This window comes from Puntigrus tetrazona, chromosome 13 (assembly GCF_018831695.1).
Source record: "Puntigrus tetrazona isolate hp1 chromosome 13, ASM1883169v1, whole genome shotgun sequence".
Classification (NCBI taxonomy): domain Eukaryota; kingdom Metazoa; phylum Chordata; class Actinopteri; order Cypriniformes; family Cyprinidae; genus Puntigrus; species Puntigrus tetrazona.
Window position 1 is genome coordinate 4,565,628 of NC_056711.1, and position 12,652 is coordinate 4,578,279.

The 12,652-nt window shown below is 38.1% G+C and overlaps 1 protein-coding gene across 2 annotated transcripts in view; it reads left to right on the forward strand.

Moving 5' to 3' along the window:
• epas1b (endothelial PAS domain protein 1b) overlaps positions 1 to 12,652 on the forward strand; it is a 34,400-nt gene that overhangs the window by 16,528 nt on the left and 5,220 nt on the right. Inside the window, exons 3-9 of one of the 2 annotated variants that reach the window (XM_043254655.1) lie at positions 1,588 to 1,739; positions 3,161 to 3,245; positions 4,719 to 4,831; positions 4,916 to 5,118; positions 7,684 to 7,790; positions 11,530 to 11,677; positions 11,964 to 12,172. In XM_043254655.1, the coding sequence (XP_043110590.1) occupies positions 1,588 to 1,739; positions 3,161 to 3,245; positions 4,719 to 4,831; positions 4,916 to 5,118; positions 7,684 to 7,790; positions 11,530 to 11,677; positions 11,964 to 12,172 (1,017 nt within the window). Of the gene's footprint in view, positions 1 to 1,587; positions 1,740 to 3,160; positions 3,246 to 4,718; positions 4,832 to 4,915; positions 5,119 to 7,683; positions 7,791 to 11,529; positions 11,678 to 11,963; positions 12,173 to 12,652 lie in introns of those variants that run through there. The other variant, XM_043254656.1, reaches the window with a different exon arrangement.

Below are 12,652 nucleotides of genomic sequence, written 5' to 3' on the forward strand. Positions count from 1 at the left end.
GCTTATGTTTTTTTTTTTTGTCTGTTGCGTTGTATTTTTAGTTTGTTAGTTTTTGTTTCATTTTGCGTTGCGTTATTAATAACACCCATCACCTTTAGCACACATTACGTAAAGCAGAGCATCCTGCAATCTTGATGGGCAAAAGTGTTGCCAGATGTTCTGCACGACCTTGAGATATCAGCGGTCATAATCAATATTTCTAGCTCAGGTGATCATATGCGCCTGTAAACGCTTGTCTGTCTCCAGCAGATGTTTTCAGATTAGTCGAATTCACTTCCAGATGATCAATTTCTGAAAGCCAAAATTTGGGGCGCAGTTTTGTTTCATCTCAGATTAAAAGCCCCAGGGCAAGAACCCTTCAAAGACGTTAGTCTGATTCTCCTGGGGCCGTGGTCTCCAGGCTCGGCCCAAATCCAGCCCCGGGCTCTCAGTGGGCCTTGAGAAAGTTTCTTATCTGAAGGAAGCACACTGGAGCAATCACAGGCTTCCGACCGCTCTGTTCCCCATGTCCTTGTCCAGTCCACCTCCCTCCTGAAGCTCTGCCAGATCTACTGCAGGCTGACACCCCAGCCATGTTTCAGAGGGGGTATAATAATCCAAATAATCAACTGTTTGTTTTATTGTTTAATCAATAATAAATCGCCATGTATATACAGCAGGGCCTACTAGTTAGCAGTGCAGTTCTTTCTTTGACCTTTTTGTTTTGATGCCTGTTTTGAAATATATTTTTAATATTAATAATAACCAATGTGTCCTATGGTGTGACAGATAAATGTACAAAAAAACCCTCTAACATTGAACATAAATCTCTCTCATGTTGCTTGTTAAAAATTAAGATAACTTTTTCCTTGTTTTTTTGTTTGTTTTTTTCCTACTTTTTTTTTTTTTTTTTTTTCAAATTCACACCACAGGACACCGTCTAATTTTTATTTGTCAACTACCAATATTATTATTATTATTATTAAAATTATTGTTTTCTTTATTATTATTTACTTACTGCTTACTGTTTATTTGTTTTTCAATGTGGCATCAATCTTTGGAGCCCCGCTGCATTATTATATTATTAATGCTTCATGCATCAGAAGCCAAGCGCGAGCGCATTAAAGAGAGTGCTACCTATATACTGTATCTTTACATCGGCTTGCATAAGTTTATGTATTTTTCCAAAAGAGCATGTGATCTTCAGAGAAGCATGACCACAAATATCGGCCCCTTCCCACGTTTCTCACAGATGTGGGTTTTCCACAGAACAGCTGGCGCTTGTCTCTTTAAACTGAAAGACTGCACAGATTTAGTGCCCGCCGAACAGCAGGGCATTGTGGGTGTCTGTGTATGACTGTATGGGGGTGTCTGGTGTGTGTGTGTGTGTGTGTGTGTGTGTGTGTGTGTGTGTGTGTGTGTGACAGAAGGGAGGTCAGTGTTGTTGGGGGCTCGGAGTAGCAGGATGAAGTTGCTGTTGTTTGTTTTGGACGTCTGCCATGGACTTAAGAGCCGGAGCAAGACTAGCAAGTGTGTGTGTGTGTGTGTGTGTGTGTGTGTGTGTGTGTGTGTGTGTTCTCAAAGTCTGGTGTTTGTGCCCTGTTACAGCCTGTGCTACCGCCACAGAGACGACAGACGTAGACAGACTGATGGACAACTGGTATCTGAAGTCACTGGGCGGCTTCATTAGCGTGGTAACATCAGACGGAGACATGATCTTCTTGTCGGAGAACATCAACAAATTCATGGGTCTCACTCAGGTGAGTACGAACACAACCCCATCCAGACAGACACTCACCTTTAGTCCTGCTATTATTAGCGGTTTGTCTGTTTGCCGTTGGTTTCCTCTGGGCTCACTTAATCTCAGATGCCATTATTAAGCACAGCACAAGCCCTCTTCCTTCAAGCGCTGTATGGGAGGAAGGATGTGTCGCTTTTTTTTTTTCGTACCCTTGCAGAAGCTCTTGGACTTATCTCATGCCTGCCAATTGCTTCCTTGCACATGGCTGCTGTTTTGTAGAGCTGCGGCCCGCTATCTGTTTGTTATCTGATTATTTGCCTTCGCGATAAAGATTAAAGATGCATGGCCTTTGTGAATCACATTTTACAACAACAACAAAAAAAGGCATTTATGTAATGCTTAATAAAATAGTTAGTGGTGTATTATGTAAAAACTGGTAGCATTGAATATGGTGCTAAATCATCCAAATAATTTCATAATCATAATTGTTATAAATCAGGATTTATCTTTATGCAAAAACAAAGTATCATGTAATATACAGTATGATCGAAACTTTTAGGGTAGGTGAAGAAATGAATGCTTGAAAGAAGTCTCTTGTGCTCAAAAATGCTCCATTTATATAAAGTAAATAAACAATTAAAACAGCAATATTTTGAAATATTATTACAGTCCAACATAACTGTTTTCTGATATATTTAAAATGTTATTTATTTCTGAGCATCACATTCTAATATGCTGATTTACTGCTCAAGAAACATTGCTCTTATATTGTTTATTAAGTACTGTGAAGAAACTATCATACAGTTTGAAGAATGCAAAGATTAAAAAAGCAGCGTTAAGTCGAATTATAAATCTTTTGTAACAATATAAAAGTCTGTGCTGTCACTTCTGATCTATTTAACGCATCTTTGATATATAAAAGCATTAAAGTGCCCCTATTATGGATTATGAAAGCTTCATATTTTAGTTTTGAGAGTCTCAAGCAACAGGTTGACATGCATGCAAAGTAAATTTTTTCTTTCTTATAATATGCATTTATTTTTACCGTATTTGTTCAACGACTCCTCAACAGTGATTATTTTTCGATTTCATTTAAAGCAGTGTTTGTGAGCTTTTACCGCTCCCAGTGGCAAAGAATGACCAATGAGAAAAGACCAACAAGTGGGCGGGGCAATATGCTAATGTTTAATTTTAACATCAGCATGAAGGACTTGGGACTCGTTTTGAAAAGCGATTCGTTTCAACGATTCAGAGTCGACTCTTTCTTTTGAGAGACAACCACTTCATACACTTTCTGATTGAAAACTTTGCGGGGTGTTTTCATTCACTTAGAGCTGTGTTACTGCATGAAAAGTAATTTTCACAAATCCAGGTCGCACTATAATTTAAGTCAGGGGAAAAACCCCTAAAAATGCATGAAACGGACCTGTTTGTGTGCAGGTGGAGCTCACGGGGCACAGCATCTTTGATTTCACTCACCCCTGTGACCACGAGGAGATCCGCGAGAACCTCAGTCTCAAAGCCGGTATGTCACCTCTGTTCATTCAGCTTCGCCAGCTTCAAATCCTGCTGTACGTAGACAAAGCCGGAGAAAAAGGGAGGGAAAATCGGCACGTTGAACCGCTGAAAACATCTGTGCATTGCAAACTCTGAGTTATCTACAAAAAGCATGTGAAAGCATATAAAACCTGGTGCAGCGTGAAATTCGCTTCACGTGCTTCCATACGGGCTTTTTTCTTGAAGGTGAATTAGACTCTAGTGGTTTCAGCCGTAGAGAAAGTGGCTCTCAAGAAACCTTTTTATTACTTCTGCTAACACACGCGCACATGAAAGCACATGGGTTCGTAGGAGGGGATCGGTTATGTGAAGAAAAAAACACGCACCCACAGCCCCTTCCCCTTTTATTCTGCGTCGTCTTTATTTGACCTCCACACTTTACACGCCTCTCATAACCTCTCACCTCAAGGTCAAGATCCATTGAGCTATTTCAGGTGGACGCCTCCTTCACTGTAATGAAGCGAGCTGTTGAGAGGTGAGATGGTCCAAAACAAGACAGCGCTCGCTCTTTATCAGCGTTTTAAAACCTTAATTCAAAAAGTCATGTTTATTTGATTTTTAAAATTGAAAAATGGAAAAAAAGAAAACATTTCTTGTAAAAAAAAGGTATTTTAGGGTATTTAGGTATTTTTGAGTATTAACCTTTGAGCATATTCCATGCTTTAAGATTATTGCAAAAAATAAATGAAATTATTCAAATGGAATCCTCCGTTTAATGGAATACATTTTTTCGCTATTTATGATTTTTAATTATTTTAAATAAAAACAAATGTGATTTCACAAAAGTGATTTCATAGGGCCTTAAAATGTTTGTGTTTTTGTTCAGCTTGCATTAAATTGTTAAATGATATAGGGTTTATGAAATTGAATTCAATTCCGTTCCAGTTCTTGACTAATAAACAGATTTTACAGGCCTCTGTGCTGTAGGCCAGTGGTGGATCTCTGATGACTGTTTTATAAATATGGAGTTTAATGCTGAAGTTTACACACAAATAAAAAAAATTGATTCCTCGACCTCATACCGTTTCAGTCCTGAATGACTTTCTTTCTTCTGTGGAGCACAAAGTGTTTTTTGAAGGCTTGTCACTTCTCTGCAGAGCGCGGAAGACTGTTCGCTGAGAACAAGACACGCATTAACTGTTCAAACAGTCATATTTTCCTTCGGCTTGTAATTCAGCTCGGCTTTAGCTTACACATTTATTTTTGTAAAACGTGATGATTTCGAAAGCTGAAAGCGCTGTAAGATGTTTAGGAATTTGATAACCCGAGAAAAAATATTTGCGTTGAGTTTAGGCTTCCGTTTTGCACGGAAAGAGAATGCTAGGAATGTTTTCCTGGGATTTTTGGCCCGTGTCTAAACTGAGACGCTCTTTACGTTTGTGTGTGTGCGTGTGTGTGTGTGTGTGTGTGTGTGTGTGTGTGTGCGTGTGTTGATGTGCAGGCATGGGAAAGAAAGGCAAGGAGCTGAGCACAGAGAGGGATTTCTTCATGAGGATGAAGTGCACCGTGACGAATCGCGGGCGCACCGTTAACCTGAAGTCCGCGAGCTGGAAGGTGAGTGAGTCGTGTGTGTGATGAGCGCCGGCCTGGCGTCAGACGTCGCTCGCGTGGCTCACGCTGGTGCGGATGTTCTTTCAGGTGCTGCACTGCACGGGACACCTGAAGGTGTGTAGCGGCTGTCCCGCGCGAGTGCTGTGTGGATTTAAAGAGCCGCCGCTCGCCTGCGTGGTCATGATGTGTGAGCCCATCGCCCATCCATCAAACATCGACACGCCGCTCGACAGCAGGACCTTCCTGAGCCGCCACAGCATGGACATGAAGTTCACTTACTGTGATGACAGGTACTAACTCACAGAGACACCAGTACTCATGAACTTTGATCCCGGTGACGGGTCTGATACCACACACACAGTCGGATGGAAAGGACGGATGGAAATAAAATCGAATAGAAATTGAATGAAAAATTAAATTAAATTAAATTCAATAAAAATGAAATAAAATAGAAAATAAAATACAATACATTTAAAAGGTTTTTTTATTTTCTTTTAAGTTTGCATGAGGTTTGCCGTATTTTAATGAATTAAAATCCATGCTTTACGTGACTTAATAAAAAAAAAAAGGATTAAATAATGTAAATGATTAACAGTAAACAAAATATAATGTTTTCGATTACTTGTATAAAACGAAAATAATATTGCAAAAATAATATGACAAATAAAAATAAAACATTTGGTAAAGTTCTACCATAACATTTCATAACAATTCGTCAAATTTCCCTAAATAAATATATGTAATAAATAAACAAACAAACTCTGTCTCTCTCTCTTATTTTATTGCTGTTTGCAATAATAACAGTTATAAATAAATTGCATTAACCTTTATATTTAACATTATATTATAGTTTGTTTTTTTCTGATTATTTATTACCTATTTTTTTTATATTTATTTCTTCTACCTAAACTTATTTTATCTCAATCAGTTGCCATGACAAAATTTCCATCTAATTTCTTTATGTATATTTTATTTTATTTCAGCTTTATTTAAATTTAAAAAAAAGTTAAGTCTTAGTTAACAATAACAACATTGGCAGTAGGAAGAAAATGTGTTTAACGCAAATGAGCCAAAATATAAAGGTCAGCAGCTGCAGGGTGAAGATGTTGAGCGGGCACTACCTAAAACGACTCTTAATTTGGTAAATGAAATGCGGTTGGCCCTTCAGGCCCAGACGAGCGGTGGCGTGGTGGAAATGTGTGACTCCCAGCGGCATCATTGAACCATCGTTCACACCGAAACATTTCCTCTTGTCTCCTCTGACACACAGAAGTCTCTGTTCTCCACGGTTCAAAGTGTTCCCCGTCGTGTTTTCTGTGATTAACGTCTCCACCCAGACCGCAGCACTAAACCTGCTTCCCTGCTAATCAACGGCGCTCGTAAACACCAGAGATCCAGCCGTATCTGAATAACATATACAGTAAAACATATTTAGTGCAAAATTCATACGACAACTCCAAATTTGTAAGAACCGCTCCAAACCCTTCTTTTTTAAAGGAAACAAGGTTTTTAATGTTAAATTAACTGATAACAGATATCATAAATCATGTCATTGACCTGCACACATGGATAATGGCTGGTTTGTCATTAAATCCTGCATGAGGAACTGGAGAAAAACACTGCATTAAAGACCAGATGAGACGTGTTTAATGGACGTCATGATTGCTAAAATGCTGTCCTCGGCAGCTTTTGAAAGTGTGCCCTGCTTTCTACAAGGGACTAATGTCACCTTGAAGAATAAGAGAAAAGTAGAGTCATTTAATGTATTCCAGCTCGCATCCAGAGGTAATTACGGTCATTATTGTGATGTCAGCTCGCACACATCCAGAGAAGATTGGTCTAAATCATGATTATTTCATTCTTGGAGCAGAGTGTCTATGGAAAGATCTAGGATGGGGTCCAAGGCCTTCATTAAACAACCTCTGTGTATTTCAAAATAGCCAGTCAAACACTCACACACACACACACACACACACACACACACACACAGTGTGCCTTATAGGCTCATAGGTGGTTAGTTCAATGACTGAACACACACACACACACACACTCTCTCCTGCATACAGTGTCACATTAATTACACAAACACACACACACACACACATTACACATAACACACACTTAAAAGGCCTTGGTTAAATGACATTATCACAGTAACTGGCATACAGTGTCAATGCAAAAATATTTTTTAAAAATTACATAAGACACGTTGTTGCTGTTGTTAATAGCAAAGATTTTTAGTGTGGTTTTATTTTCAGCAAAAACACAGGACTGTTTTATTTACAATAATCATTTACTATTATATTTAATTTAAATATTAATTTTATTTAATGTTAAATGAATTATTTTCGTTTAAATATAAATGTAAATACTTATGCATATCTGATTGGGTTTCATTTAATATTAGTCACAATTATTCTATATTATATAATGTACAATTCATCAGTTACTAATTCAATTTCATTAAAGCAGCTATAGAGGAGAATGGCATCATTATGGTTATTAGTTTTCAGTTTTGTTCAGTTAATGGTGTAAAATGGCCAATTGCCATTTTATTAAAAATCTATTAATAATTATGTAGAAACTGACTTTAAATGTCCATCCATTATGTTATATTATGGTTGGTAAATTGTAATTATTCACCCTCACAGAAAACACGAGGTCCTCCTGAAACACTTGATATCAGCCCAAAAAAATCACATGAAATGGATCATTATTAAATTGGCTAAGCTAAATACTAAGCTTGTGCAGATCAAAGAAAATAGCTGAGAGCTTTTGTACAGCTGGGTGTGTTAATGCGTGTGTGTGTGTGTGTGTGTGTGTGTGTGATGTTATTTGCCTCTCACCCTTTCCAGAGTTACCGAGTTGATGGGTTACAGTCCTGAAGATCTCCTGGGCCGGTCGGCGTATGAGTTTTATCATGCTCTGGACTCCGACAGCGTCACCAAAAGCCACCAGAACCGTACGTGTCATTCATTTGCACCCTTGTGTGAGGAAACGCGCTTCGAGCATGTGCTACTGGGAAATAATGGACCATATTTAAGAAAGGAAAATCGCGTCCGCATGTGCAGTCATATGACTGCTGCTGCACACAACACACGCTCCTAGCATCGCCTTGCCATTGCGTGCATTAAAGAGAAGAGGATTAGAGAGTTAAAACACAACAGCTATCTGATATATGCTACATGTCTATATGCACACACACACACACACACACACACACACATTCACTCACTTTCTTTCTGAATGCATAAAGCTATTGACCTCTTTTCCCAGCAATCTCATAATGCTCTGAATCCTGTTCATTGTGCATTGTCTAATTAAACCTTTTGTGGAAAAGCAGTTTAATCAGAATAACATGCACGAATTGTTTTTATGACCGATATCGCCAAAATAGGTTTCGAAATAGGTTTCCATATACTCTATATTGATCAAAAGTGACAATGAAGACAGTTATGCAAAAGAGTCACATTTAAAGCATCACATAAAGTATCCGGTAGACTAGTAATGATTCTGTAAATTCAGCTTTGATCACAGAAAAAACTCATTTAAAAATATATATAAATTAAAACGGTATGGAAAAATCTTTTGTAAAAAGTTTACAAACCTTACTGACCTCAGACTTAAGCATTTGCAGTATTAATCTTAGCATTATTAGTTATTAATATATATATACACATTTATTTTTTGTATATTAAATTTGTTTATAAAGAAAAGAAAAGGAAAGAAAAGAAAGTGTTAATACTGTTTCCACTTAAAACCCACAGCTAGCAACATATTTTGTTAAATAATAATATTAAATTATATTATTTATGTATTGATTTCAATATTGAATTTGTAATTTATTTATTCAATTAATTTATTGTTTATATATACATTTTTTACGTCATAACAAACATATAGCATATTCCTCTCCTCTAATTTTTTTTTATACCAACGACATTATGTCTGCAAATGATTTCTTTTAACTTTCATTTATTTGTCTCTTTCTTGCTAAGCAGAGGTGAAACCTAATATCCGATGACGTCCACAAACACATACGGTTTACAAACAACAATATATAAGTGTGTGTGTGTGTGTGTGTGTGTGTGTATACACACACACACACACACTAAGGTTGCCAGCTCCCCTGAGTCAAATTGCATTTCAGACAAATTGCATTTTGCATTGCATGTTTGAGTTATGAATACGATTCAAAAGAGCCTTATTGGATTGTTTCTATTAAGGGTGAGCGGAGCAGCCATTAGGAGATCTTGAAGCCCATTAGGGGTGACAGAGGAGATAAGAGCGCAGCTACGGTGCTCCTCGACCTGGCCAGGTGTCCCAGATTGCTTCCTAATCAGATGCTGGATGTGGAGTGGCTTCTGTCCACCGTGACGTTAACATGTAATTAGTCTTTTCAAAGTGTGTAGAGAAAAAAAAAAAAAAAAAAAAAGTGTTGATCTGGATCAGGCTAGTTGAGAGTGGAGCTGCCTCGTGACTTATTTGTCTCTTTCTTTTCTAATCAGCTTTGAAACCTCTCTAAGACTTTCTATCGTTTATCAAACAAGCATAAAAAAAACATTTAAATATTCCAAGACACGGTCTTACAGATTGCAAACCTATGCATTTATTTTATTTTACCTGGTTACATCTCTGCTGCAAATCTTTCTCGTCATGTACGCAAGCAAAGAAGAAAGAAACAGTCATAAATGAAAGTTATTAATGGTGAATGCTCAGGCCTCAGCTGACATCGTGATCCCGCTCTATAAGTAGCACATCTATGGCTTCATAAATTAAAATAACAAACATGTCAAGTCACTTTTACTTCTGTAGCGCTTTATACAATGCAGACCGTCAAAGCAGCTTCACAGACGTAAACAGGAAAAATGCCAGAATCATTTATGGAAACTCAACTGCGGAGACAATTCATATTCTGCTCTGAAAGACAATAGCTTCATTATTTAGCTCAAGTCGGCTCAGGATGTACAGTACCGTTCAAAATGCGTGGATCTTTTTAACTACTTTTATTCAAGAAGAGTGCATTAAAATCGATCAGATGTGACGGTAAAGATTTATAATGTTACGAAATGTTTATATTTCAAATAAAGGCTATTAGGGGTGTCATGTATCGTATGGTTTATAGTCATTTTCCAAATCAAAGCGATCATCCTTATGCCCTTGTTGGTGGGGACTTCCTTTATCCTTTTGGAGTGCACTTGTCAAAGTGAGTGATGTCATTTCCTCTTTATCTTCAGCTGGGATGTTCCCGTGACAACGGACGCAGCTCGATGTGCGTCAGCTGTTTCTGTGTCATAAAAGTCTTTTTATCGTTGTTAGCTTTTAAAACTTTAAAATATAAAATGCGTGTTTATTCGCTGCGTTCGTTGTCAGGGGAACCTCCCTAATTGAAGATAATGTGGAAATGACATCACTTCCTTTGACAAGTGCGTTCCAAAAGACTAAATAGTAACTTGCTCTGTTTACTCCATAGTCCTCACTAACAAGGAGATAAGGATGATCACTTTGATTGGGAAAACGACCATGAACCGTACGACACGAGAGTCGTTACTCCCCTAAATGCCATGATTCTGAATAAAATGTGAAATGGTACATAAACAAATCAGTATATTAAACTGATTTCTGAAGGATCATGCGACGCTGAAGACTGGAGCAATGATGCTGGAAATTCAGCTTTGCTTCACAGGGATACATTTCGTTTTCAAATATATTCAAATACAAGACCACTCATTTAAACTCTAAAAATATATCACAGCATTGCTGTTTGCTGTCAAATAAATATAGCATTAATAAGCATAAGAGACATATTTCAATTAAAAAAAGTGTACAGATCCAACCCTATACATTTATAATAATAAGAATAAATGTTTTATAAGCTACAAATCAACATATGATTTTTTAAGTTTTTTTTTATTTGATCATTTTCAGAAATAAATCAAAATTTTAAATATATTTAAATAGCAAGCAGTTATTTTAAATAGTAGTAGTATTTTACAACATCACAGTTTTTATTGTAATTATACATGTATGTATATATATGTGTGTACATATGTAAGTTTGTTTTCTAAAATTTTCACAAATCTTCAGTTTTTTTATTTTTTTATTGTGTTTGTATTGTGTTAGTTAGCTGTTTCTTTTTAACCTAGTCAAAAGAGTTTGATTGAGATTAATCGGAACGCATAAAAATATCTTCCCGCCGTATTTAAAAACCATTTCAGTGCAGGCTAGTGGGACGGAATACATGCATATGTTTTATTTAAATGGTTTGGGGGATGTTTTGGGAGGACTTGACACTTTCTATACGATTTCCTTTCTGAGCGCTCGTATGCAGCAGCGTGGCCGTCCTGCAGAGCAGCGCATGCACAGGCCGGCCGTGAACCGCTTGACCCGAAACCCATGCTTTCCCACGGCAGATCTGGACCGAGTCCAGCGCGAACGTGCCATGGAGACAGACTGTCAAAACTCAGATCAGCAATCCCTCATTGTCTGCGTCCCTCTGTTTGTCCTGTTGCTTATGTTAGCTTTCCCTCGATGGGTCCGGCTGTCTGTCCCGGTTTACGTTATAGCTACCCAAGACCCTCTTAGAGATCCTCAAAACAACACGTCTAACGCCTGAGAAAACATTTAGAGCGGCCATTAAATCAAAATGTCGGTCGATTTTGCGTTCTCAAGACGCTATTTTCCTCTCCTTCCCTCACTAGTGTGCACTAAGGGCCAGGCGGTGAGCGGTCAGTACAGGATGTTGGCTAAGAGCGGGGGCTACGTGTGGGTGGAGACCCAGGGTACCGTCATCTACAACAGTCGCAACTCCCAGCCCCAGTGCATTGTGTGCGTGAACTACGTGCTGAGGTAAGGCGGAAAAAAGAAAGGTGACAAAGCTTGCGATGTGATGTTTGTACTGGATCTGCGGCCTGGAACTTTCTGCGCTCTGCTCATCGACGCTTGTAATCCAATTAAAGACAAAAAATACAACTCCAAGGGATAGTTCGTGCAAAAATGTAGTTGTTCCGAACCTTTTATGTCGCTATTTTTTTCTGTGGGACTCAAAGGGGGAAACCGATGAATGCTAACACGGCTCTTTTGAGGCACATCAGCTTCACTGCAGCGTTGTACTCACCAGAGTCTCTTTTCTTAGCGACGTTGAGGAGAAGGCTATGATCTTCTCTATGGACCAGACCGAGTCTCTGTTCAAGCCTCAGCACTTGAACCGTTTCTTCAGTCCAAGCGAAGGAGGCCTGGGCAGCGAGCCAGGGGAAGCGCTCTACACCAAACTCAAAGAGGAGCCCGAGGATCTCACCCAGCTCGCACCCACACCTGGTGACACCATCATCTCTCTCGACTTTGGTGAGAAACGGCGACTTTTTTGTAGTTTTGGACTGGTACAGGGGCTCCAGTGGCTTGCGAGACCCTAACGCACACAGCAGGGAAACTGGAGAACATACAGCAAGTCCAAAGAAAAAATAACTATATAAACCTCATATTTTAATTCAGGCTAATTTTATTCAGAAATTAAAAATCACTTCAGATCCCTCAAAAAGTGACAGTAGAGACATTTGTACTGTTACAAAAGATTTCCTTTTCACGTTAACACCAAAGATTTGAACATTTATATTATAGAATGATTTCTAATGACTAAATTCGGCTTTGCGTCACAGGGTTAAATTGCATTTTTAAAATGTATTCATACAGAAAGCAGTTACATTAAATAGTAATATTATTTTTCAATATTACAGTTTTTATTGTAATTTTTGATCAGATAAATGCAGCCTTTGTGAGCAATTAAAGACTACTTTAAAAATCTATAGTGCAATTAAATGAGTATTC